Source organism: Camelina sativa, chromosome 16 (genome assembly GCF_030686135.1).
Source record: "Camelina sativa cultivar CO46 ecotype springtype chromosome 16, ASM3068613v1".
In the NCBI taxonomy this organism is placed as follows: Eukaryota; Viridiplantae; Streptophyta; class Magnoliopsida; order Brassicales; family Brassicaceae; genus Camelina; species Camelina sativa.
The window spans coordinates 21,660,254-21,686,452 of NC_141895.1; the positions used below are offsets into that span (position 1 = coordinate 21,660,254).

A 26,199-nucleotide genomic window follows, 5' to 3' on the forward strand; every position below is an offset into this window, starting at 1 on the left:
GATGTTTCTAACCTTACAAAACCCTAAACCTAGACAAAACCCTATAAATACTCTTTTAAGTCCTAGGGTTTGAAGTGTGCCGAAAAAGTACCAGAGTGTGCCTTCACCTGCATCCAAAGAGATCACGACCAGAAGAACAGCCACGACCAGAAGCTCTCTCTCTCGTTCCTCTCCTTGAAGCCTTGAAGTTCACCAAACTCTTTCTCTTTATTTGTTCCATCTTTTGTTCTAGTTTTCTAAAGGAAGAAGATCCTACACTTTGTTTGACAATCATTGAAGTAATATCTAAACTCTTTTTCTCTATTTATTATTTTATGTTTATGAATTATTTAATCTTTGCTTTGATGATTCTCTTAAACATGCTAGAGAGTTTTCTAGTTGGGTTTAAAGAGATAATCAAAGGGGGGAGATGATCTTAGTTTATGTGGCAACTTTTAGGGTTTGTAAGATTTATATTCTAGTTTATTCTATGCTTTAATTCTAAGTTTTTGCTTAATGCTTTAAGTTAGCCTCATGAACTAACTATGATCTAAAGCGTGTATGCTTTACCAAAAGCTTGCATGTGTGTTTGACCTAGCTTAGATGTGTGGGGATTCATAGGAAGCACATATCCCTTACCTATGGAATTTCATGGATTAGAATCGAACATGTTTTAAATTCTTTGATCTATGCGTCGTTGCCTGCGACAGTTGAGTAACGGAGTATAGTGATCTTAGACGGTTAGCTTGTGAACTATAAGTTAACGGTTCATTCGTGTTTCGTAGTCCGAGTTTTAGATAAACAAACTAACCCTAAACTTTCCTATATAGATAGATCATTGAACCCCTGCGATTTTCCTTGATGTCCAACGTTTGTTTTATTTATTTATTTTACTTGCTTTTATTTATGTTTATTGCTTACTACAACCAAAACCCCATTTTTATTGAGTCCTAGTCTTACATCTCTTCCGATAGATTTTCTAACCAACAACTCTCTCTCTGTGGGATCGATCCTTAAATACTACTACCGATTAGCTGTGCACTTGGAGCAGTTGTGTGGTCATTTAAAATAAAAGATTTGAAGTGATAAAAACTACGCACATCATGCAGAAGGCAGACCATAGGTAAGCCGAGAAGCTCGGACTGATAGTTCTTTATAACTATTAGAGGGTGGGGTTCCTCCTTGAAAATAAAAGTGGTTAAACAAACGTAGTGCGTCGTCTTCTTCCACGTGTCTTGAGCAAACCCTTGTCACGTGTGGTTATAATGATTCGGCTCCCTGAACCAAACCAGCTTGGCTTTTCTGCCAGGAAAAGTAACTGCTGCACGTCGTTCACATTGTCGAGGACAAGAAAAACTCTTCGATGACTAAGCCTTAGTTCGATCTGTTGAGATCTGTGCTCTACACTCCATAGCTTCACAACTTGTTCTTTACCGAGGATAACGGAAAGCATTCGTTCTTGTAAATATACGTCCATGTTCTCTGCATATATCCTTAACGTTTTCTATGAAACAATGAGCTGGAAACTGACGAGAATATCGATCATAGAGACACTTAGCAAGAGTGGTTTTGCCAATGCCTCCCATTCCCCAAATCCCTATCATATGACTCTAGTCTCTAGATTCGGATCCCATATCCAACAGAGAAGTGATTCGTTCCATGTGATCCTCGCCTCCAACAACATTTCCGAAATCTATTGGATGCACATATATGGCAACCGATTTGAAATATCATCAACAATATCCTTAATCATTGTAGCCTCGTCTAAGCTGATATGAAAAAAAGCATGGTTGAAAGATACATAAACATTGTAATACAACGCTCCAAATTTGTTATATCTTTGTGATTAAAGGACAAAAAAAAAACAGAACACACTCACATTTCATCGGAGTGCCCGCCTGCTAACTCGGCAACCTGACCAAGCGCTTATCTCCATTGGCGAACCTTCTCCATCAATTCTGGCGCTTTGTATTATTGAAAAGCAGTGTCGAAGCTTCCTCTCTGGTGTCTCACGTCAGAGGGATCTACTCCGTAGAAGATAGGAACAACTCTGCTCATATCCTCAGTGTGAAAGTCCATTATCATCCGAAGTTCCTCCAAGCACCACTTAGAAGTAGCGTAGTTCTCCGAGATAATGACCACAACGAACCTAGAATCTTGAATCGCTTGGCAGATTTCATCGGAAATTGTGTCACCCGCTTCAATCTCTCTATCGTATTTGAAAGTAATGATATTCCTATAACGAAGTGCTGTGTAGAGATGGCTTGCGAATTTCCTGCGGGTATCTTTCCCACGGAAACTGACGAACACATCGTAGTTCTGGAGACGAGATGGAGATGAAGAAGCCATACGGAAGGATAGACTTCAACAAAGAGGAAGACTATAAATGAACAAAAAAACAAAAGAATAAGCTGAGCATCTCATTGTATCTGGAGGTCAACTATCTTAAACTTAAACCTGCAAGGGTGGCTGATTTTTCTTTTCTTTCTTTTGTCCAATCAAGTATTACTAGTAGAAAAATACTATTTAGTCTGATGAAATATATTAGGTTTTATATGTTATATATGATTAAACACGTTACATTTTTATATTTTCTTATTTTGTTGAATTAAATTGAATACTAGTTCAAAGTAGCCATATAGTTTTTTTTTTTTTTTTGCTTTTCTTCCATGTAACATCATCACTCATTCTATTTCAAAGTGATATATTTTTTTCAATACATTTACAGCTAAGTGCTAACCGATACTTAAAATTATATAGGACTACGAAGCATACCAAGTCAACTACGCAACCACTAAGACCATCTCCATTTTTTTCCCTGGTTTTCCCTGGTTTTCCACTGGTTTTCCCTATTTTTTTCTCTATAATAGAGAAACTTTGAACCCACCTCTATTCTCACCTCTAAAATAGAAATTGCTATTTTTTTCTCTATTTATAGAGAAACTTTTGTAGAAAAAATAGGGAACAAGTGGAGGATGTGTGTAAGGTTGCTAGCTGGTTAGGTCAAGGAAGTAGAGTTATCGTAACCACTCAGGATTCTAGTTTGTTTGTGGCTAAAGGGTTGGAAAACGTATATGAAGTGAAGCGTCTGCGATATGATGAAGCTCTCCAATTCTTCTATCAGTTTGCTTTTAAGCAGCAACCTCCTCATAATCGTTTCAAACAGCTTTCAGTTCGGGCAACCAAGCTAGCTGGTTGCCTTCCATTGTCCCTCAAGATACTTGGTTCCTTTCTGAATGGCAAGGGTGAAAAAGATTGGGAAATTGCATTATAGAGGCTTGAAGCAAAAGTACAAGATGAAGATACGATATCGAACGTAGTGGAAAGAAGCGACGAGCCTAGGAGATGGTCAAGATTATATACTCTCTCCCTCCCGGGGATGCAAGTAAGAAGAAGAAGCAACAAAAACAGAGCAAGGATGACCTTGATTTATTCTTCAGCTCAGATCCTCCCATGCCACAAAAATTTCCTCCGCGGTCACGGCCACCTCCACCGCCGTCGCGGCCACCACCTCCACCTCCTTCTTTTCAGAGAGAGAGGCTCTTCTCGTACAACAAAAGTAAAATCAAGAGAGGTTATCCAACAAATCCATGGCCTCCACCTAAACAGAGCTTTGTTGATACACACACATTTAGTAAAGCTCCACTGGAATCACGCCCACCGATAGAACAGATTGGTGAAGCTCCGGTGAATCCACGAACATCTAAACCAACTTTCCTATCTAAAATAGCTCAATTCCTAGACACTGGAAGCGAATCACCAGTGATATCAATCCCTACGCCGCCTGTAGATTACGTCAAGATGGCTAGTGACATCAGTATAAGCTCCGACGAATCCGATGATCCTGATGTAGCTCAATCAGGCGAAGGTAAGTCCACCGACGGGAGTATGTTCTATACGAGCCGCGACATAGATACCAAAGCTGATGATTTCATCGCGAGATTCAGAGCTCGTATCAAATTGGAAAAGATGAACAACGAGAAAAGAGGAATATCCAATTTAGGATCCGAACCGGGACCTGATTAATCCGGATCTTAATCTATATATTCTATAGATCCTTCGGACATGCTTAGTTAGAAATTCTTGTATACCTGCCTATTGAGCTAGAAAAATCAACACCTGTGAACGTTGTGGACCTTTTCGTGGGCTGAATATTTATGGTCATCATCAATTTATACAGAACGAACATTGTTCCGATCGGACCATATGGAATCAAATCATGTGCTGAATCGTGTAAACATTTGGGGAATCAGTTTTTTTTTTTTTTTTCACCCGCTTTAACTACCTAACATCATAATCCGTTGAAGATAAGGATTAACGATGAAATAATTAAACGTGGACCAAAAAAGAAATGCATATATGATTGGGTAGTGGGTATTTCTAAATACTACTACTATATATTTGATTCAATACTCAAATATGTGAAACTCCCAAGGTTAATTAAATATAGTACAATATTTTTTTCGAGTTATGTTATGTCAGAGCAAACCCACTCTACATCCTCAAATTAGTGTCTTTAACTTTTAATAATATTAAAAATAATATTAATTTAAGTTTAGATCTTCACACCTTTATTTTTATTTTTTTATCTTCCCATTAGTCATTTTTGGGTGTCAAATTTCTTAAAAAAATCAGAGAACTTGTTTTACAAGCAACAATCAAATAAACCAAAACCATTTTCCATCTAACTCTCAAACATCCTCTCATTGCACAACAATCACAAACCAAAACAAGTTTCAACAATTCAAACCATTGTATAATTTCAAGGTGATCTCATCCCTCTGATCATCATCAATCGTTTGTAATTAACAATGTCATCTTGAGCTTGTAGAACCTTGATCCTCGACGCATTCAGTTGCATTAAGTAATCACTGTTACAAAACGAGCAAGAACAAAGCAAACACGTACAATTAGCCATGGCCTAAAATCAAGACATAACCACACTCTATCTATCTTTCTTAAAGAAACAAAGATAGATCTAAAGCAAGAAAAGAGGAACACATAATTCTCAGACCACAGTACAAACAAAAGAGATGTTGATGAGAGCTCACATCTTCTTTCTGACATCGACCTGTTTCTCCTTCTTCTCATACTCTTGTTTAATCTTCTTCTCTGCTTCAACTTCTCAATGTTAAATTCCTGTAACATCAACCACATATAACAGAACCACACAAAGTTAAATCAGAACCACACAGAGTGAAAATGCTTTTACAGTTAGAAACAAAAAAAACTAGTTTCTTCACAATGCATATCTTTTTCTTCTTCTTCTCTTTGATTCTCTGCTTTGTTCTGATTTCTTCATCTCAGATTCTTAAAGACGACAAGAAAGCTTTGCTTGATTGCCTGTGGTTGGATTCAACGATAATAAAACTGAAGTTAGTTACTGATTAATTTTTTAGTTTCTACTTTTTCTCTGTTAATTCTTCTTAATTAGTCACGTTCTCATATTCTTTGTTTGAGGATAATTTTCTAATTGTTCTATTATTCCAGTTATTTAGGCTCTTTTAAAATTAGTTACGATTTTGTTGTTACATAGTTTAACGTCATGACTTATACAGTTTAATTTCTAATTTGTTTTCTTAAATCTATCTTCTTAAAACAGAAAACGAAAATGTACAACATTCGGGACAAACCAGAAAAAATCTATCAAATGAAGAGCGATGGATGATTTTCAATGCTTTACTAATGAGGAGTAATGATGGAGTGCTTGGAAGAACTGTTACCAGAGAAGTTTCTAATTACTTTTCGGTGCCTATACTAATGGTGCAAAAGATTTGGCGAAGAGCAATAGAAACGGTTCATAATACTGGAACAGTGGATGTATCTCACCGCAGATCTATAAATTGTGGTCGCAAAAGAATCTTGATTGAGCCACACCAAGTCACTGATATTCCGCTCCATAAACGAACAACTTTGAGGTCGATGGCCATAGCTATGAATGTGAGTCTTACAACATTATTTAGACGGAAGAAAGAAGGGTTTATTCGACGTCATACCAATAGCATCAAGCCTCATTTGAAGGAAGACAATCTGAAAGGTAGACTACAATTTTGTATTTCTATGTTGGATAAACATACTATACCTCATGAACCAAAGTTTGTTGATATGTACAATATGGTGCATATCGATGAAAAATGGTTCTACATGACAAAGAAGACGGAGAACTATTATTTACTTCCGACTGAAGAAGAGCCGCTACGTACATGTCAAAGTAAAAATTACATCGGAAAAGTAATGTTTTTAGCTGCTATGGCTCGTCCAAGGTTTGACGAGGAAGGAACGGAGATATTTTCTGGAAAGATTGGAATATTTCCTTTTGTTACTATGGAGCCAGCTAAGAGACGAAGTAAAAATAGAGAAGCTGGAACTTTGGAACTAAAGGCAGTAACATCGGTCAAAAGAGAAGATATAAAAGCATGTTTGATTGAAAAGGTTCTTTCTGTTATTCATGAAAAGTGGCCACTAGAAGATCGAGGGAAAACTATCTTCATCCAACAAGATAATGCAAGAACACATATTGAATGTGGGGATAAAGATTTCCAAGAAGTTGCATCAAGTAATGGTTTTGATATCCAGTTGATGTGTCAGCCACCAAACTCACCGGATCTAAATATTTTAGATCTTGGATTTTTTAGTGCTATTCAATCGTTACAGCATAAAGAGTGTCCAAAAACCATCGAAGATCTTGTTCGTGCGGTAGAAGAGTCTTTTGAAAACTACCCTACGGAAAAGGTAAACCATATTTTCCTAACTCTTCAATTGTGCATGCAAGAGATTATGAAAGTTGGAGGATCAAACAAGTACAAGACACCACATATGAGCAAATCGGTGTTGGAAAGAGATGATCAGCTTCCTATACAAATAAGTTGTGATCCTTTATTAGTCCAAAGTGTGTTGAACACACTAAATTTGTCGAACTCGTGAACTGCTCTATTTTTTTTTAACTGCTCTGTTTTTTTTCTCTGAAAAATCGCTTTATGCTGTTTTGTTTTGTTGTTGTTGTTTTTCTTTTTAATTATTATTGTCATGTGTTTGGATAATGTTAATGATCGGCACTTCCAGTAGATGGAGACTTCTTGTTGATTAAATTATGATTGATTTTTCTTTGATTTTAAAATTTAAGATTTTGACTTAGTGGGCAGATCAATAAGATTATTCGAAATGGCAAAGATATTTTATTTAGATTATTTTTATTTTTATAGTCTTATTAGTTCCTTAAACATCGTAAGAAACCAGAAGAAAGAAACTCACATAGAACAATAGAGAAGAAAGAGAAGCTAAAAAATACTTGGCACATAAATCTTTAACATAACCAAAATAGCCTCTTCTACTTCTTTGTTGGGATCAATCGATCCTTCGTGGAAATAGATCTTTTTGTTTAAATCAAAGTTTCGAGGGTTGCTTGCACTTATTGGGCGACTGGGTTGAGCATCTTCTTCTTCTTTGATTTTTTTTCCTTCTGATTTTTTTTTTGATCCATTTGAGTGTTTAAAATAAATTTATTTTATTTTGATATGTAGAAGTAACAACTGTTCCGGTTTTATAGTGGGTGTTGAGAAGAAACTTTTTTGGGACTAAAAATAAATAAATCTGAAAAATTAAACTTTGTCAACTGTATCGTAAGTTGTAATCTTGGACACTAAAAGCAATAAACTTTAAAGATAAAACACTTAAAAAAAATAAAATAGTATTAATTTTATATAGGAATAAGAAGCATTCTATATTTTGAAACACCAAATAAACCTCAAAACATCCAATATATTGAAACCGAGGGAGTAAAAAAATAAAAGATATCCAATATATTGAAACGGAGGGAGTAAAAAAATAAAAGATATCCCATGGGATTGCTCTCGGTAAATGATACAATGAACGAATTCAAATTATTTTACGTTGGTGTTTGGTATCATATCGTTCAAGGACCACCACTACTCTGTTCTTAAAATTTAGCATCTCTAGGAGCTGATAAATCTATAACTTTGTTTCTTTTTTCATAAAAGGAGGAAAAAAAAAAAAAACTCGAGGCTACATAGTGGAAGTGGAACTGTGAAAAAGGAATCGGATGTCACGTGACAGATCACGTGCTGCCTCTTACACTGTTTCTCTCTCTCTTCCTTCTTCCTCTTCTGCACAACGTCCCAAGGATATGGACGCCACGTCATCTTATCCAGATCACAAAAGCGGATCCAAGTTCTCTCTCCTCTGTTGGGTCTGATCCGAGAAGAAGATCTCAGCCGTTGGTTTTGATGACTACTTTTTTGCTTCTTTGTATCTCCGCCGTCCATCTCCTCCTTCTGAGAGTGCTCTGTGCTCCCCATTTTGTCGCTTTCGTTTAATCCTTAGAGCATGGGCATTGGTGTAGGACAATTTTTGGTCCCTCAAATTTAATAGTATTATTTTGAAAGGTTCTTATTTTTGGTAGGAGCATTGGTGTCTATTTGAAAGATACTTTACATGTCTTATGAAACTGAATATTTGAACATAAGCTCACAACAATGAAAGTATGAAACAGAAATGAAACTATTTCCTGGTTTTGCCCTTTTATTGCCACTGTCACATAACTCATGGTATAATGGGCAAGTCTGGAACAAAAAGAGCAATGTAAATTATAAAGAGAGAAAGCTATACACTCACATGACTTGCAAGCATATATAAAAGCAGATAATAAGCAGCGCCAGCCCAAGCAGTTTCCGCAAAGACACCTGCAGTCCTTTTCAATTCTGATGTCAAAGGTAAGACGCGTAGGAATCGTGGTATATACTGAACCAAAACAATGAAAAGCAAGGCCTGCTTTGTAGCCAATACATCCGACCAATTTGAACTTTGCAAGAACCTCCAAACTACAATCTGCACATATACAAAAATGAATACTGTAAATCTAGAACTAGCAAGCTCTTAACAAAGATGTTTGATCCTAAGCTTATATTCACCAACCTGAGGGGCAGGAAGTACTGAGAGAAAGTCAATAATAAACCAACGTTGTAAATATCACTTTTCCTTCCAATGTAAGCCATGACAACCAATAAGCAGTGTCAAAAACACCCATCATCGTCATTGCCTGTTGACAAAACACAATCAGTCTACTATATAGACAGTGGGACTCAACAGCCTATTCAGAAACAAAGTTATACCTGGCGTTTAAGCTCTTTCTCGGTAATCAAAGAACTGATTTGAAGAACAAAACCAAACATGGAAACAACAAGGAAAAAAGTCGGTCCTATTGAGTCTAATGCAACGATAGCATCAATAGTTGGGTGAGGAAACTCGTTAAATCCAACAATCCAGTTAAATCTTGGATCTGCAAAAACAAACGTATAGCAAGTTCCCATCTCAGAAACTTGTTGCCAAAACTCATAAAAGATTCAACAATATATAGAAAAAAAAAAATAAAAAAAAGTGGGATCTTCAAACCTTCCTCTATTCATTTCCGGAGTTGAATTAGTTTGAATACCGGTACACACAAATTCACAACACCACCATCTAAATTCACAACACCACCATCTAAATTCCAACCTATACACCATCTAAATCCCCATCGAACCTATACACACAAATTCACAACACCACCATCTAAATTCCAACCTATACACCATCTAAATTCCACTTAAATTACTCAAAATTGACAATATCAAAACGAATCGATGATATAATATAAATCCACCTTCTCAGTCGGAATCGGTCTTCCTGGATTGTTCTTCATCGCGTCGCCCTAGGACTGCGATTCCCACTCCAGACAAAGTCATAGCAAGGGAGATTCACGAAGAACTTATCCTCGCAAGGCGGAATCGGCGGGGAGATCAAAGCCGTCGGATCGGTCACAGTTTTGAGAGCGGTGGAGGAAGCGAAGCTCTTCTCCATAGCTTCTTGGATACAGAAGATGAGGAGGATGAAGAAGAAAGAAGCGAAGAGCTGAAGGGGAAGTGAACACTCTCCCTGAGACGGAGATGAGAGATGAAGAAGAAGAAGAGGAGGAGGCGAAGAAGAAAGAAGCATTAGGTTTCTTCCAATCACAAACAACCACGTGGCCAAGTCGACGGACGGAAAAACGTCCCCTTTGAAGATACGTTTCTTCGTTAATGAGCCATTTTTCATTTATTTTTAAAACAAAAAATAGGAGGGACGGCTCAAAAAGACGCCAATGCACATGGTCTTAGTCATGATCGACACGTGTCACCTGCCAGCATCTGATTTTTATTTTATTTTTACCAGATGATCTTCCTTATTTCCTTAATAAATGCTTTTAATATTCGATCATAAAATTTTTTTATCTTAAATTAAGCAAACAGATTAGTCAATCTATTAGTGTTTGCACAAATATCGAATAAATTAGTAGTATATTGCAACCTGATGATACACGATTGAATCAAAAACCTATAAAATTCGGGTTTAGTTTTCTTTGTCACGTTGATGAACCAGTAAATTTTGTGAGTGAAAAAGAGAAATTGGTGAACCGAACCGGAAAATACAAGCCGGTTAAAGATATACCGGGATCTCAATTTGGTATATCAACAGAGGAAACAAAAAAAAAAAAACGGAACCCTAGAAGGGTCTGCTCGATAACAGTATAAACTGTTAAAGGTCTCATTTGCGTGTGCTCTCTTGCGATTACTCTCTCTAGCTCTCTCGCCTTTTTTTACATCGGTCTCGTATTGGGTTGCTTATTGGATATTCTCCGGGTAAAGGAAACGGGTTTTGCGGTGAGATTTTTTTTTTCTTTCTTTGTCGCTTACCGGTGAGGATGATCGCTTCTTGGGTAAGGTCGATTTACAATCGGTTCTGTTTTCGAAGATGTTGTTAGATCCGCATGGTTTTGGTGATCGTTTTGGATCCGAGACATGGTTCCACAGGAGAAAAAAATGCCGTCGTCTCTTGGTTTGAGTTTTGCCTTGTGAAAAGTTTCCCTCTTTCCCTTGTCGTTGAATCCTAAAGGTTTCACCTTTTTTTAGAAATTTTGGTCTTTTAATCCTGGGGATAGGTTACAGTGTTCGATTGTAAATAGAAATTTGCAACGTTGGTGACTTTGAGATTAGATAAAAGTTGTGTACAGATAGAGAGATTGTATAACTCGAGCTCTGAAACAAGCAAGTTTTTTTTTTTTGGAACATTTTTGTGTTCCTTGTTTACAAAAAGGGGGGGGGGGGTTTAATTTCCTGGGCTGGGTTAAAAAAAGTGGCGAAGATGAATCTAAGTACGGCCGATGAAGAATCGGCACAGGAGATTCACATCCCAGCTGATATCAATTGGGAGATGCTTGACAAATCCAAGTTTTTCGTTTTAGGCGCTGCTTTGTTTTCAGGTGTCTCTGGAGCTCTTTATCCTGCTGTTTTGATGAAAACACGGCAGCAAGTTTGTCATTCGCAAGGCTCTTGTATCAGAACTGCGTTTACCCTTGTGAGACATGAAGGTTTAAGGGGATTGTACAGAGGATTTGGAACCTCCTTGATGGGAACAATCCCTGCTCGTGCCTTGTACATGACTGCGTTGGAGGTTACCAAGAGTAACGTTGGCTCTGCTGCTGTTAGTTTAGGTTTCACTGAGGCTAAAGCTTCTGCAGTTGCTAATGCTGTTGGAGGTTTGAGTGCTGCGATGGCTGCGCAGCTTGTTTGGACTCCTGTTGATGTGGTGAGCCAGAGGCTTATGGTTCAAGGAAGTGCTGGTCTTGTCAATGCATCGAGGTGTAATTATGTTAACGGGTTTGATGCATTTCAGAAGATTGTCCGCGCTGATGGACCAAAAGGATTATACAGAGGGTTTGGGATATCTATTCTGACTTATGCTCCGTCTAATGCGGTTTGGTGGGCTTCTTACTCTGTTGCACAGCGGATGGTTTGGGGTGGGATTGGGTGTTATGTCTGCAAGAAAGACGAAGAGAGTGGGAACAACAACAGTACCGCGATTAAACCAGACTCCAAAACGATAATGGCTGTTCAAGGAGTTAGTGCTGCGATTGCTGGAAGTGTTTCTGCTTTGATTACAATGCCACTCGACACTATCAAGACGAGATTGCAGGTTCTTGATGGGGAAGATAGTAGTAATAGTAGTAACAACGGGAAGCGTGGACCGAGTATTGGACAGACTGTAAGAAACTTGGTTAGGGAAGGTGGATGGACGGCTTGTTATAGAGGATTGGGACCAAGATGTGCTTCAATGTCAATGTCTGCAACAACTATGATCACTACCTACGAGTTCTTGAAACGGCTTTCAGCTAAGAACCATGACGGGTTTTGCTCTAAATCATAGTGATAACAACTGAAAAAAAACCACCACATAGAAGAATCTTTTATGGGAAATGTCTTTAATTTTGCTTACTTATCTTGTGCTTCTTGTCTAGCTGTTCTGCTGCTATTTCATTTGTTTTCCAGTCATATGTAAGGAAATGTGTTAAAATTCAGTTGTTTTTAAATAAATAAAAATGTGATTTCCTCATTCAGTTTCCGTGTTTGGATCGGTTCACCATAACCGCACTACTAAACCGGTAAGGTGAGATGAATGCAATTTTAAAAAGATGACTTGTAAGACTTGATTTGGCAATTTTGCAGTCTTAAACCAATAAGGAAGCACACAGGACAAGATATGATTTGGCAACATGTTATAATTAGTAATTCATGAATCACTTAGAAAGTGATTTACAGGATTGTGACGTTTATATATTTCACAATGCTGTCTTTTTCTTGACATAAGTTAAATTATGATCGTTGTTAGTATTTCAGGAACACAAGTGTGCCTCTGCCACATAACATAAGTCAACGTGTTTTGGAGCTGAATCTTACGTATCTTCTTACCTTACCAGGATAATCTATTAATTCTTAAATAGGAAATAATTCATAGAGACGGCCTGATATTTTGAGAAAAATATTCATGAACGTGTCGAAGAAATGGTAATATTTTCAAGTATCTTAAGTGACAGATAAATATGACACCTCAAAGTAGAGAATCTTTCAACCTCTTTTCTTAATTTCAAAGAAGTGTATCCACAGAATAAGACATAATCTAATATATATTGGATTTTTCATTAAATATATATCTCAAACATTGTCAACTACATTGTAAAATATTTCAAGAATCCGAATGTGTCTCTTCACACAAATCAATGGAGTGGAAGCAGAATCTGTGTTTTTCTTCATTGTTTTCAAATAGGATAAGGAGACTTCTCCATTGCCGACACAAATGAATAAAAAGACAAACATATGAATCATGATTCATGAAGGAAAAACAAAGAGGAATTGAAAGTTTATTAGAACAACCAAATCACTAGTTTACACAAGAGGTACATAGTAACAGTCTAACAGAAGGTAAAAGGCAATAATAGAGTGTTTCAACGTGAAGATCTTGGATGTCACACATACATAATGTGAAATACAAAGACTTAAGTTTACAACAAGCGAAAGAACTAGTAGCCAAGGATGACTTCCCCTTTTGGTGGGAACACGAACACATCACCAAAGATTCAATGTCTCAGATATGGACAGAGAAATGGTGCATGTCCCCACCACCATGCATGTCATTAGATTGGCCGTGAACAAGCATGGCTCGGTTCGTCTGAGTTGGGAAACCTGAAAACTGGAAATCAGTGTGTCCAAAGATATCAGCACTGTCGGAAACAGAGGTGATGTCTGAGCCAGAAGTGGTTGAGCTGCGGTCTTTGCTGTTATGCAGCATACGAGCTTCGAATCTTGACATGTTCGCCTTTTTGTTATCACGCTGGCCTGACTTGTCATTTTCTTCTTCTCTAGCAGCAGCAGCCTGCTCGGACTCTTGAAGAAGTTTTTTGGTGTTTAGGAATCTTCCACCAGACCCTCTTGGCCTTTTGAGAGCATGAACATGTCGAGACTCATGAAGATACGGCTGTTGCAAAAAAAGAAAAACAGAGATGAGCAGAACAGTTTTAAAGAGATGCTTTTTGTATGTGTTTGCTCATAAGGTGAAGTAAAATACTTTACGGGCTTTGATTAGCTTGTTCTGAGCCTCTAGCTTGGCACGTTGCTGCCTCCTCCTCATGATTGCGTGGTATTGCTTTGCATTGACAAAGACCGGCTCGTTTTCTGTGAGCTCCCCTGGTAAAGGAACTCGACCCTGAACTGTACCAACCATTTGGGGATTGCATGTCTGCAAAAGAGATAAAGAGTCTTGAGATCTGATGGACTGATTAAACTGAAAGAAAATCTGGGATTCTATTTCTTTGCAACACATAATGGGACTGCTTCATAGTTTCATAGTATAAACAAAATTAATGCAAGCATATCAGAACAAAGGGTTGTACTTACCTGTGCATGTGGTAAGTAAGTTGTAGCTAATAAACCACCAAAGTGTGGATCAGCATAGTGATATGAGAAATTAGGCTGCATCATGTATAATACAAGATATCATCAGTCAACCATCAGAACTTGCTATTATTACAGATGCATAGATTTACAATATTACCTGTGCAGGAGCAAAGTGAATATTCGGATATCCTGTCATGGAGCCTGATTTCGGATTAGTTCCAAACCCTTTCCGCTGAATTTCTTCAGATCCTAAACAAACCAACCAAGAAAGTAAGAGAGAGGCTAACAATTATATGGCAAACGTATGATTCTCTAGTGAATGACATGAGAAGTAAACATATATACCAACAAAAAAATGCAATATAAGATAAGCAACCAAAATCAACTCAAAACCTGATTTAGCTGAAAATGAGATTTGCCTGGATGGATAGTCATCATCACCACTACTAGCAACTTCAGTGTAAGATTGACCAGTGGACTGAGTAGAAGATGAGTCCTGGTCCTGAAAACTAATTTGCTTAGTGGTCTGTACATGACCAGGCCTAGCATCCACCTTCAAGCTTAGTGAATCAGCAGAACCGCGACGGTTAACAACATTGGAATCAGTAGGAGGAACAAGTCCCCAAGAGATGCTAGTGTTAAGGTATGGTAAAGTGGAATGAGTAGATGAATCTTTCTTATTCATCTGATGCATCATAACAAAACGTCTTCTTCTTAAACAACCTAAAAAAAATCATTCAAAAGATTAGATTTTTAAAGAGGGATGCAGAAGGCAGATTTAAAGCTAACGATGATCCAAGTGGGTGAAGAAAAAAAAACAAAACCAGAATAGAAAGAAACAGAAGTAAGAAGTTTCTAAAATTGGTGTAAATTGTTTAATAGACTAAAACGAAAGACCTGATTCGATCGTACTATCTTGGGTAACCAAAAACGATAGAAGAAGCAACGATTGGTCGAAATTAGAAATTTTTTTTCCGACCAAGAATTAAAACTTGTGCCATCACTTTAGGCAAAAAGGCGTTGACTTGAAAGATGAGAAATTTGTAGCAAAAGAGTTTCTAAATCAGTAAGTAAAAAACATCCAAAATCGCACGCCACAAGACAGATACACCAAATAAATCGAACCAAGAAAAAGTGGAAATTTTTTGACAAAGAGATTGAAAACATACAAAGCCCTCAAAGACAGATTCATAAACAGAGATAAAAAAAAGGTATAGAGAGAAAGAGAGAGAGAGAGAGAGACCTTTGAGATTCGCAGATGTAGAGACGAAGGACACAGATCAGTTTTGCATGTCTCTCTCCCTTATTGTCCAAAACAGAACAAAGTCTCTGTCTTAGTGAATCGGGCAGAGAGTGTATCGTAATCTTCTCTTTTTTTTTTTTTTTTTGTTGCTTCGCCTTCGTCTCTCTAACCCTTTTTTTTTAGTTGGAGGAAACCACCATCGCCATGAGCACCACCACCACCACTACCAGTTTCTTCGTCTTCTCCTTCTCGTTAATTATTGTCTTAAGCAGTGCTTAATTATATTTCTTTAATTTATTTGGCTTCACTTTACCCAATATACACAGAGAATTATAATAAGGAAAGCTCTCTGCCTATCCCACCTTATAGAATCATCAATAACCCCAAAACAAAAAACAAAAAAATACAACTATTTTTTAAAAAATTATTTGAAATCGCCCAACTATATCAGATTCTTTAATTCCCTAACACAGTTTAAAAAAAATTTCATTTGGAGGAAAAAACCAAAATGATAACATTTAAAAAGCCAATAAATAATGTAAATTCTTGAAAGGTAAACGTACAATTCAAGATTTTTTTTCTTCTTCTCTATATGTTAATGATTCCTATCTCTACAAATCCGTTTGGCACTTTACCTTTATTTTGTTTTTATAGCTCATTAGCAATATTATAATACTATAATGTCTTTTACTAACTTTTCCCCAATCTTTTATTTCGAATATAACTTTCTAATAAGTATATATATTTTTTTTCTTTGGAAGGGTGTATGATTTCTTAATTCCATTATCTCTAAATAATGATTCCAAAAAAGTAGTATTAGCTAATCTTGGCCACGTTAGCTTTTTTGGTTAACTCTATTGTTTAATGTTGTGTGAAGCGTTTGAATTGCTAATATGTTTGAATTAAGCTTTTTTGTCCGAAGTATGTTGTCGTTTCCAGATTATGAAACCTTTTTTAATGTCTGAACTGAACCGTCTTTAGTTTTTTCCCTTAAGGTCTTTTACTCTCTAGTTTTAGCCGCCCTTCTCCACAATTTATCTCTCACGCACTCCTTAGATCGTGATCCACACGCTCCAAAGTTATAGACTTGCAACCATTTTCCTTACAAATATGGATGGTGGTTTAAGGAAAGTGTAAGCTTTGTCCAAACAAAAAAAGAAAGAAAAGTATAAGCATGTAAACTGAGATAGGAATAAGGGATTGTATAATACTAAAACTTAGGTTGGGTTCTTAATCAAGTACCTAACCTTTTTTGCAATGAAATAAAAGCTTTAGTGCAAGTTAAGCATAGTCATCCTTCCTTTACCCTTGGAAGTAACAACCAAAACATAATCATTGCTACTCCTTCATGTTTTCTTATTTCATTTTTCTTTTTTAAATTCCATATGTTTATGGGCTTTAAGTCCTTCATTGATCCATGAGAATAAGGACACGTGGGATATTGGGTACTCATCTCCTATGAACCAAAATTCTAAAGTTAATCACCTTTCTTTGGACCAAATTCAAAGGAGACCAAGAGATAGAGTTATTATAGAAAAAAGTCATGATAAGCAGCTGGACAAAGAGCAACTGAGGAAAGACCAAATCCTTCATTTTATCTTGTCTATAAATTGATTAGTGGGTGAATCACACAAGAAAGATAACTTGGAGATGTTATATTTGCTACCAAAGGCGTTTTGTATTTGAAAATCCGAGAATGCGAATAACAATTTCAGTGAATGTTAGTAGTTTTGTCATAATATATGATTTAATATTTTCACTAGGGTTTGTCACAAATTTTTCGGTCTACGTCTCTAGCCTAAACTAATGAAGCTCAATACACACAGACGAAGCCACGCTCTGGTAAAGCTTCAACAACAGAGCACGGTCTAGTAACTTAAAATACAGATTTTTCGTTAAAACTACATTTTAGCATTCCTGTTAATTAATGAAGCCCATGTTTATGGATTCATGGTAAAAAGAGGCAGCGACATGGTAAAGAATTGTTGAATAGAAGCAAAGAACTGCATAGTGTGTGACTTTCGAATATCTAAAATTTAAAAGGATTCGTGTCAATTACAGGCGAAAGTAACCAAATCAGAGAATTTTGCGATGTTCTTTAGAAAAATAAAAAATCAGGACACATGCTCTGTGTTTGTGATGAGCCGCCTGTTATGTGGAAATGTCTGACTGAACCGACATGAGACAAATCCTTGAGAAACTGACAATATTGTGTTTTGAAAGAATTGATCACCTACTTTAAAACGAACCCAACGTGGTTAATTCCACACCAAATTATCTCGTCCCCCGGTGGATACCTGAGCTCATCCGGAACTTGAATATGGCATTCGAATTGCACCTCATCAATTTCTCCGCTGATGATGCTACATGGGACTTGGACAATGACCAGGTGACCTGATCTAGTTGATCTCTCGTCCTCCACCATCTCTGATGATCGATAGAGCTTTGGTTTGAGGTTAATCCGATAGAACCTGCTAGCTTCACAGTCCCAACCATAAGAAAACGCTGGAAACTGGAGACGCAAGGGATTTTTGCAAACAACAACGATTTGGACAAAGAATCCCACAAGCTTGGGGGAATCTTTATTCTCAGGTAGAGGTAGTTTGATCCTCCTAGGTTCCCTCCATGAGGTTTGCATACTAAAAGTAGAAGGAACTGAGTATTTCGTCGTACAAGCAAGTCGAAATGGAGCCTACAGACAAAATCCGAATCAAACAAGTCACAACTACAAAAGATATATATAGTTTAGGAGGGGTTAATGGGAACGGGTTAAATAGCAGAGAGCAGAGAGCCTTACCTCTTGAGAATATTCCTCGTTCATAAATTTATCAACCAGATCGTTAACACATTGTAGAATGAGGCAATCGCTAAAATCCAAGTGGTTGAAAGAATAATGGTTTGAATAGAAGTAGACCCACTTCAGAGATTCGCAGCCATGTGCATAGAGATACTTGAGACTCTCTGGAAGCTCTGTCAGTGAGATGAGTTTCTTGCAGTTGTTGAGGCAGAGAGTTCTCATAAAAGATAACTCTCTGATGCTTGCTGGGATTCTCGTAAAATCGAGACTGCTGAGATCTAGATTTGTTAACTTGGTGAAATGACTAAGCTCCTCTGATAATGATGATCCAAGACTCTTGCAGTTTTCAAGGCAAAGCTCAACCAACTGGTTTCTGCCTAGAGCTGCTTTTTCCACATTAAGAATTCCCATCAAAGATCCTATACTCTTGCATTTTTCAAGGCAAAAATCAAGCAAACTGTTTCTGCCTGCACCAAGAATTCCCATCAATGATCCGAGCTTCACACAGCCAGAAAGCAGTAGTCTCTCCACCTGAGGAAGTTGTGGCAGTGCCTTAAGTCTGCGACAGTTACTGAGGTTAAGATACTTTAATATGGGAAGCTGTCCCATGGACGCAGGTAGATACACGAAACCATTTCCACTGAGGTCCAGTGTCTCTAGGAGTTGCAACTGACATATGTCTTCTGGGATGTCTGCAATGTTTAAGTTTATCAGCTTTAGCTCGGCCATAAATGGAAATCCTGCAAAGCTAAGACAGCTGAATTTAACAGGATCCATCATGTAACTGAACCGCTCGATGTCGAGTGATTTCAAACCAAAGACACCAGAGTTAGGTAGATCTGTTACTGATTGATGAGCGCTCTTCTGCACAGAACTAAAAGACAGATGATCTCCGGTACCAGAGAGACCCGACAACTTAATGAATATCTTTCCCTGGATAGATAGATCTGTCAGAGAACTCAGTGTTACCCCTGAATGAGGAATGTTCAGTATAATCTGCTTGAGTCCCCAGCGGCTGAGGCTGGTTTCTTGAAGGTCATCAACGAGTATCACTCCCTCAAGACCATCACAGTGAATCATATTTAGTTTCCTCAGATATAATCTATTAATGGACTCCGGGATTTGCACCAGGCTGGTACAGCTTTCCAATATCAACTCTTCAAAATTCACTGCGGTCGAAAGTTCTGGAAGTTCTCTGAGATTCCTAGATCCTGTTACATCTAGTATCCGTAGGTTTGGAAGCATCTGAAAACAAACAGCAAAACAAAAGGAAAAACACAGAAGGATTACTTTGTCAGGTATGACGTCCTTATCTGAAAGAGAAAAAACAAACACGTAAATCGAATGATCATACCTTAGTTCCATCCCAGAGGCTGGTGAGTTTGCTGTAGCGCAGGCTGAGTTCAATAATGGTGTGCGGACGAAAGATAGGTGGCAATATTGTCAAGGGATAGGCATCCCAGTGTAGTAACTTCAGATTACGGGAAAGAACATAATCATCTGCAATTAGCTGCAGGTTCGACACATTTCCACCCAAGTGCTGGAAGAACTTGAGATATGTGATATTATGCATAGGGCCAAAAACACTATTCCTCAATAATAAATTCTCAGGCATCTCACACAAGTGCAGTGACAGGCCTTCAATTCTTTTGGTACCCTGTTGATAGAAAGTGTCATAGAACTGAAGAAATAAGTTTGGAAAACAATAGCAATTCTAAGATACTTCTTCTTTCTTGGATAAATAAGTTTTACGTTTTGAAAGAACTTACTGTGTTACTGTCCAGAACATAATGGATCTCTGTAGGATCCCATAAAAACCTTTGTTTGGAAGGCCTCCAATCGGATTCTTGACGCACAATTTCTCTTCCAGTTTGTACAAGCAAGACATGCACGCTTATACATCCATCAATTGATATGTTGACGAGAGACTTTTCTGCCAAGTGATTTATCCTTGCATCACAGTTTTTAAGAAATGCTCTTATATACCGGAGATGACCACCATTAAAGAGACATGCCACGTGAAGGAAAACAGTCTTGTCGTATTGATCTAAACCGTCATAGCTAGCTCTCAAAATCTCTTGGACATTTTTATGAGGGGATGTTTCAAGTAGACCTAGTTCATCTTCCCATTCATTTATGGCCATCATAGCACTGAGATGGGACGCAAAAGCTACAAGGGCAGAAGGAAGTCCGTGAGCAAGCCGAGAAGCTCTGATAAATAGTTGCTCAAAACCATCAGAAGGAGGTCTTCCCCCAAAAGCTAACTGTTTAAAAACCTCAAGAGCATCCTTATCGTCCAAGCACTTAACCTCATATATATTTTTTACTCCGTAGGAATTGAGCAAACTTTTGTCTCGTGTGGTTATGATGATACGACTCCCTAGACCAAACCAGCTTGGGTCCTTTGCCAGGGCATGTAACTGCTCCACTTTATCGACATTATCAAGAACAAGAAGAACTTTTTGATGCCCGAGTCTCTCCTTGATCTCTCGTGATCCAGCTTCCACGCTCCATAACTTGACATCTTCATCACAGAGGATACGTGAAAGAAGTTCCTTTTGTAGATGCTTAATATCATAGCCTTCAGAGATTTCCAAGAAACAATGAGCTGGAAATTGACTTGAAAATCGGTCATAGAGACACTTGGCAATGGTGGATTTGCCTATGCCTCCCATTCCCCATATCCCTATGATATGAACCTCGTGTTCACACTCAATATTCAGAAGGAGAGTCATCTTCATCAGATGAGCTTCCATTCCAACTAAATTAATCAAATCTGTCGACTTCATCCTTAGCAGTCGACTTGAGATGCTTCCAACTACCTCGTCTATCATATCTGCCTCATCCACGCTAACATAGGCAACCATAAAATACATCAACCAGATTGTAAAAAAAAGCTAAGGTTATGGCAAGAAATCAGCAAGAAAAATTGTATTTATATATGCAATAATCTATTAAACAAAAAAAAAAACTAGAGAAAAAGAAACAGAGATTTTACCAATTTGTGGAATGTTTGCCTGATAGATTAGCGACTTGTGTGAGAGCTCTTCTCCATTTGGAAACCTTCTCCTCCATCTCCGGAGCTTCGTACATTTGAAAGGCAGTCGCAAAGCTTCCTTCTTGGTATCTCACATCAGAGGGTTTTACTCCGTAGAAGATCGGAAGAACTTTGATATGCTCCTCATTGTGAAGCTGCATTATTAACCGGAGCTCCTCCAAGCACCATGTAGAAGTAGCATAGTTTTCAGAGAGAACGACCACCGCGAACCACGAAGTTTGTATAGCTTTGACTAGACCGTCTGCAATGGTGTCACCAATCTCGAGCTTCCGATCGTCTTTGAAAGTATAAACTCCCTTGTTACAAAGAGCCCTATACAAATGGCTAACGATGGTTTGGCGAGTGTCTGCCCCTCGGAAACTGAGGAAGACATCGTAATTCCTGAGGCGAGTTGAAGAGGACGACGAGGAAGCCATGTAAAAAATATTCTGCTCTAGCTAATTCTTTTTGTTTCCCTTTGTTATTCCTCGTAGTTCCCGGGTCGTGTAAATTTGATCACATGGAGGTTTCCGACAAAGCAGCTGTCTCGGAGCTCCCGCTATGAAGCCACGCTGATATGTAACAAATAGAGCCAAGATGTATAAAGTTATTAAAATAGTTAACTAAACTGAAAAGAAAGAGGAAAATTGAAAATGATAGTTTATGTTATCTTGTTCAAGTAAGATCAAAAACAAACTCTCCGCTGATTCAATTAATCAAACCTTGAACAAAACAAAACATTATCCTTCGTACCTTTAAGGGCACGTTAATTGAGTAGTCAAATCTCGACTCTTGCACCCCTTGGCAGCTTCTCCTCATCCTTATTTCAAACGACTATTATTCGTTTTCATTTTTTTTTTCCTCGCTTGAGCTTTGTAAATTAAGAAACAACTCACAACTCCCAATTTCTCGTTAGTAACCTCAATGTCTTCCTCATCTTCATCTTCCAAAACTTATGTATTCTTTAGTTTCTGCAGCGAAGAAGACCCCTCCCAAACTTTTGTCTCCGATCTCGGCCATCTGTTGGAACAAAAAGACATAACCACTAATTGCAACGATGACGCGTTCCTCGCAGAGGAGTCAAAACTCGTGGTTGTTGTAGTCTCACAGGGTTATCCAGTCTCTGTCTTGTGCCTGAACCAGCTAGAGAAGATCTTAAAGCCACACAACGAAGGTCGACTGTCCATCCTTCCTATTTTCTATGGAGTTGATCCTTCTAATGTTAGAAAACTGACTGGAGAGCTCGAGGAACCATTTAGAAAGCTTGGAGAAGAATATCCATATGACATAATTGAAACATGGAGGCATTTTCTCATAAAACTCACCACCATACCTGCCCTGGATTCACGATATTGGTAAAAAAGAAGCTCAATCTGTACATTAGAATATTCAGTGGTTGTTTCACTTGGTTCAATGATTCTCTTCCCTTGATGTTTTTGATTATACCACAGGAGAAACGAAGCGGACATGGTTGAGTTAATTGCAGATGAAATCGTGAGTATTGTCTCGGATAAAAAGCCAGTAGCAGCCAACAGTGTTGGACTGGTCGGTCTGGATCGTCAGATGAAAGCGCTCGACAAACTGTTGGATTTTAAAGCTACAGAAGAAGTTCGTTTGATAGGAATTTGGGGTCCAGGAGGCATTGGCAAGACGACACTAGCAAGGTACGCTTATGAAGAAGTACGTAGCAACTTCCAAGTTCATGTGTTTGTAGACAAGGCCGAGAAGATTTATCACCATGACCAGGATCTGTTTGAGTTATTAACAAAAAATACTCAGACGGGAACACAAACTACGATAAGGGGTTTAGTTGTGGGGATTGATAAGATCAAATCAACATTTGGACACAGAAAAGGTCTGATTGTGATTGATTGCGTTGATAACATCAAACAAGTAAAGGACATAGTATACCTTGCTCACTGGTTTATTCCAGGAAGTAGAGTGATCTTTGTCACACAGGACATGAATCTGTTGGTTGAGGCTGGTGTGGAGCATGCTTACGAAGTTGAGTCTCTGAGATACGACGAAGCTCTGCAACTATTTTCTCAATCTGCTTTCGACCAGCAACACCCTCCCACTAGTTTTGAAACACTCTCCCTTCGTGCTGTCCATATATCAGGTTTCCTTCCTCTGACGCTTAAAATCCTCGGGTCTTGTCTACGAGGCAAAGATGAAGCGGGTTGGGAGAAGGAACTGCAACAACTGGAAGGAGACCAAGAGAAAGCTATTATGGAGATTACCAAAAGAAGATACACAAGAGCAGGAAAAAAAGAAGAAGACAAAGAGGAAATCCCATCATTTGTTTTCTTGAGTGATGAATAAGTGAATCTCTCAACCAAAAAAAAAAAAAAAAAAAGTGATGATCTTTTGTAAAACTCAGTCTCCAAAGGCTTTGCAAATGTCAACAAGTCGTAGTTCCATCGTCACTATGGTCTATGAACATTGCTCTAATGAGGTTTATCTGTATTTTTACTTATTTTCACCTAAGCTAATGATGAAGTACACGTATACGGATTCATGACACACAAAGGCACAACTTGCTTTGTTGAGTAGAAGCATATCTCCACTCTAAAGTTTGTAACTTTTTGTCATTAGAGATGTAAGCTATTTAGTATTTACGCAGTAGAAAAAAACGTATTTTGAAACGAAAACTCAAAAAAAGGCTTACCAAAGTACCGATTTGTGCTTTTATTTTTTATTTTTTTTTGATTCTGTGTGCTGCGTTGGTATCCAGAGATTAATTAAGCGAGCACCGCATTAGAGTAAAATCTTCTGGGAATTTGCCGATGGGATTCGAAGCGGAACTCGTCGAATTGTTCGTCTCTAGGGTTCTTGAAACGGCGTAAGACAAACAAGTTAACTGATGTACCACAGACTCTGGAAGATGAATTAAAATTGGGATTGATGACGATATGGGAGACCCGATCAAGTAGTTCCCCATCTCCAGTGAACATTAAAGACGACGAGAATTTGCAGATGAGAAGAGCACTTTCACGGCTGGTTTGGTAATTTCCCCTCGGCTGGTTTAGTTAAGTTCAGTTCAATTTCGAAACCCGAAACCAACCTGATTTTAATTAACCGAAATGAACTAGAAGAAGTAAATAATACAAAATAATTAACAAATTACAAAACCAAACCCAAGCCTAAACCAACCCGTCCCCACAACTAATCGCCGGAGATAATTCGAATTCCACAAGCTCTTATCTCGACGGGCGGATTCTGAAACGCCTCTGGAAGTTGAAGATGTGATTCGAGTCGCAATTCGTCAAAACTCTCGATGTTTATGCTACTTGGACGAAGATGACAACCATGTGATTGTGATGCGATGAAACAACAACATCTTCGTTCACCCTCTCCGACAGTTTTGGTTTGAGGTTAATTCGAAAAACTCCGTCAGCTTCGTAGCTCCAATCATAACTACACTCCGGAAACTGGAGATTGAAGGACGTCTGGCAAGCAACCATGACACGCACAGCTATACCCACAATTTTGGAGGTAAGCCTAATCGAAGGTAGGCTGATCCTAGTAGATGTCCCTAGGGTTTGATTATCTAGATAAGAAAAAAAAAAGGAAAAAAAAAAGAAAAAAAGAAAAAAGACTCAGATATATCTAAAAGATTACCGCATTGCTATATTCGTCATCTAGAATTCGAGCCAACGTAGTAGATTCATCTTCTTCCAGGCTGCAGCAATTGCTAAGATCGAGGTGTTCAATAGAATTGTTGCAGGGAAGGCAGAGATACTCTAGAGAATTGCAGCCATGTGCGTAGAGACGCTTGAGGTTCTGTGGAAGCTCTTCCACTGATTTGAGTTCTTTGCAGTTATTGAGGCAGAGCGTTCCCAAAGATAAGAGGTTTATGATGCTTTCAGGTAGTGCCTCAAAGTCATGTCTGCTGAGGTCCAAGTGTATCAAACTGGGGAAATGACGTAGCTGGTCTGACAAAGATTGAACACTTCTGCAGTTGTCAAGCCCAAGCTCTAGCATACCATATCTTACTCGGGTGGGATTCAGGGTAGAGAGTTCCACCAGTGATCTGAGATTTGAACAGCCAGATAGTTTGAGTGTCTGCAAATGAATCAGCTCCGGCAACGCCTCAAGTTTGATGCAGTTACAAAGCATGACTGTTCTTAACTTGGAAAGGTTCTCCATAGTTGTGGGTAAACTTGTGAAATCGTTTCCACTGAGGTCCAGTTTCTCTAGTGACTGCAAATGATCAATGTTGTCTGGGATTTTCTGGATATTTAAGTTGATCAGTTTTAACTCGGCCAAGAAAGGAAAGCCTGAGAAGCTATTACACGCAAAAGGAGCATCATCCTCAATGTACATGATCCGCTTGATGTGGAGTGATTTAAATTCAGAAAAGCTTTTGCTCTGCGGAACGCCTTCAAACAGCATCCCCATCACTTCATCAGGAGTTTCTTGCTTGGTTGTACAGGAGAAGTGCTCTGCTTTTCCTGTGAGATGCGACAACAGAATATGTAATCTCCCTTCAATGGACAGATTTGCAAGAAAACGTATGCCTTTTTTATCTCTGGGAAATTCTAATATTATTTGCCGGCGTTCCCTATTCTCGTTTTTCAGAGTGATATTCGTTTCTGATATACGGATTGGGAGATGCACTAAACCACAGTGGGATAAATTGAGTGTTTGCAGACTAGATAAGCTATCAATGGACATTGGGAGTTGCTTCACTCTCGTTGTGCCTTCCATTAGCAACTCTTCGAGCTTTTTGGCCCCTGACAAACCTGGAAGTTCTCTCAGGTTACGAGAACATGTCATGTCTAGTCTCTTCAACATAGGGAGGACCTGGATATAACCAAGGCAAAGATAAAGAAAATCTTCTCAAGTTGTTTCGTTTAATAACCTCTTTAGTGGATTTGAC

General features: G+C 38.3%; 6 protein-coding genes, 2 long non-coding RNA genes and 1 pseudogene across 9 annotated transcripts; 3 read left to right on the forward strand and 6 right to left on the reverse strand.

The window, feature by feature from the left end:
- Nucleotides 1–1,950: 1,950 nt before the first annotated feature.
- On the reverse strand, nucleotides 1,951–2,328 carry LOC104753804 (toll/interleukin-1 receptor-like protein pseudogene; annotated as a pseudogene).
- Nucleotides 2,329–4,610: 2,282 nt separating this feature from the next.
- LOC147925818 (uncharacterized) lies at nucleotides 4,611–5,083 on the reverse strand. Its single transcript, XR_015583624.1, has 2 exons — nucleotides 5,031–5,083; nucleotides 4,611–4,850 (listed from the first exon to the last, which is right to left on the reverse strand). It is a non-coding gene; the product is annotated as an uncharacterized LOC147925818 (long non-coding RNA).
- A 542-nt stretch (nucleotides 5,084–5,625) lies between these two features.
- Nucleotides 5,626–6,903, forward strand: LOC104753806 (uncharacterized). Its single transcript, XM_010476003.2, has one exon. The coding sequence runs from the start codon at nucleotides 5,644–5,646 to the stop codon at nucleotides 6,901–6,903; it is 1,260 nt and encodes a 419-aa protein (XP_010474305.2). The 5' UTR covers nucleotides 5,626–5,643.
- A 1,506-nt stretch (nucleotides 6,904–8,409) lies between these two features.
- On the reverse strand, nucleotides 8,410–10,074 carry LOC147925819 (uncharacterized). Of its 2 annotated transcripts, none has more exons than XR_015583622.1 (4): nucleotides 9,638–10,074; nucleotides 9,108–9,274; nucleotides 8,911–9,034; nucleotides 8,410–8,823 (listed from the first exon to the last, which is right to left on the reverse strand). It is a non-coding gene; the product is annotated as an uncharacterized LOC147925819 (long non-coding RNA). The 2 variants fall into 2 exon arrangements; XR_015583623.1 differs by lacking the exon at nucleotides 9,638–10,074 and adding an exon at nucleotides 9,388–9,513.
- A 418-nt stretch (nucleotides 10,075–10,492) lies between these two features.
- Nucleotides 10,493–12,402, forward strand: LOC104751132 (uncharacterized). Its single transcript, XM_010473020.3, has one exon. The coding sequence runs from the start codon at nucleotides 11,155–11,157 to the stop codon at nucleotides 12,214–12,216; it is 1,062 nt and encodes a 353-aa protein (XP_010471322.1). The 5' UTR covers nucleotides 10,493–11,154; the 3' UTR covers nucleotides 12,217–12,402.
- Nucleotides 12,403–13,191: 789 nt separating this feature from the next.
- LOC104751133 (nuclear transcription factor Y subunit A-3) lies at nucleotides 13,192–16,274 on the reverse strand. The gene is made up of 6 exons (XM_010473021.3): nucleotides 15,484–16,274; nucleotides 14,634–14,963; nucleotides 14,398–14,489; nucleotides 14,241–14,315; nucleotides 13,912–14,082; nucleotides 13,192–13,821 (listed from the first exon to the last, which is right to left on the reverse strand). The coding sequence occupies exons 2-6, from the start codon at nucleotides 14,935–14,937 to the stop codon at nucleotides 13,432–13,434; spliced, it is 1,032 nt and encodes a 343-aa protein (XP_010471323.1). The 5' UTR covers nucleotides 14,938–14,963; nucleotides 15,484–16,274; the 3' UTR covers nucleotides 13,192–13,431.
- A 1,199-nt stretch (nucleotides 16,275–17,473) lies between these two features.
- LOC104751137 (putative disease resistance protein At4g11170) lies at nucleotides 17,474–24,262 on the reverse strand. The gene is made up of 8 exons (XM_087490139.1): nucleotides 23,986–24,262; nucleotides 23,229–23,519; nucleotides 22,071–23,066; nucleotides 21,279–21,889; nucleotides 20,050–21,130; nucleotides 19,635–19,937; nucleotides 18,281–19,525; nucleotides 17,474–18,175 (listed from the first exon to the last, which is right to left on the reverse strand). The coding sequence occupies exons 4-8, from the start codon at nucleotides 21,752–21,754 to the stop codon at nucleotides 17,717–17,719; spliced, it is 3,564 nt and encodes a 1,187-aa protein (XP_087346265.1). The 5' UTR covers nucleotides 21,755–21,889; nucleotides 22,071–23,066; nucleotides 23,229–23,519; nucleotides 23,986–24,262; the 3' UTR covers nucleotides 17,474–17,716.
- On the forward strand, nucleotides 22,242–23,743 carry LOC104751136 (disease resistance protein CHS1). Its single transcript, XM_010473025.3, has 2 exons — nucleotides 22,242–22,672; nucleotides 22,769–23,743. Exons 1-2 carry the CDS (start codon nucleotides 22,242–22,244, stop codon nucleotides 23,637–23,639), a joined length of 1,302 nt encoding a protein of 433 aa, XP_010471327.1. The 3' UTR covers nucleotides 23,640–23,743.
- Nucleotides 24,263–24,598: 336 nt separating the features above from the next.
- LOC147925820 (disease resistance-like protein DSC1) lies at nucleotides 24,599–26,096 on the reverse strand. Its single transcript, XM_087492783.1, has 2 exons — nucleotides 24,939–26,096; nucleotides 24,599–24,766 (listed from the first exon to the last, which is right to left on the reverse strand). Exons 1-2 carry the CDS (start codon nucleotides 26,094–26,096, stop codon nucleotides 24,599–24,601), a joined length of 1,326 nt encoding a protein of 441 aa, XP_087348909.1.
- Between the last annotated feature and the right edge of the window lie 103 nt (nucleotides 26,097–26,199).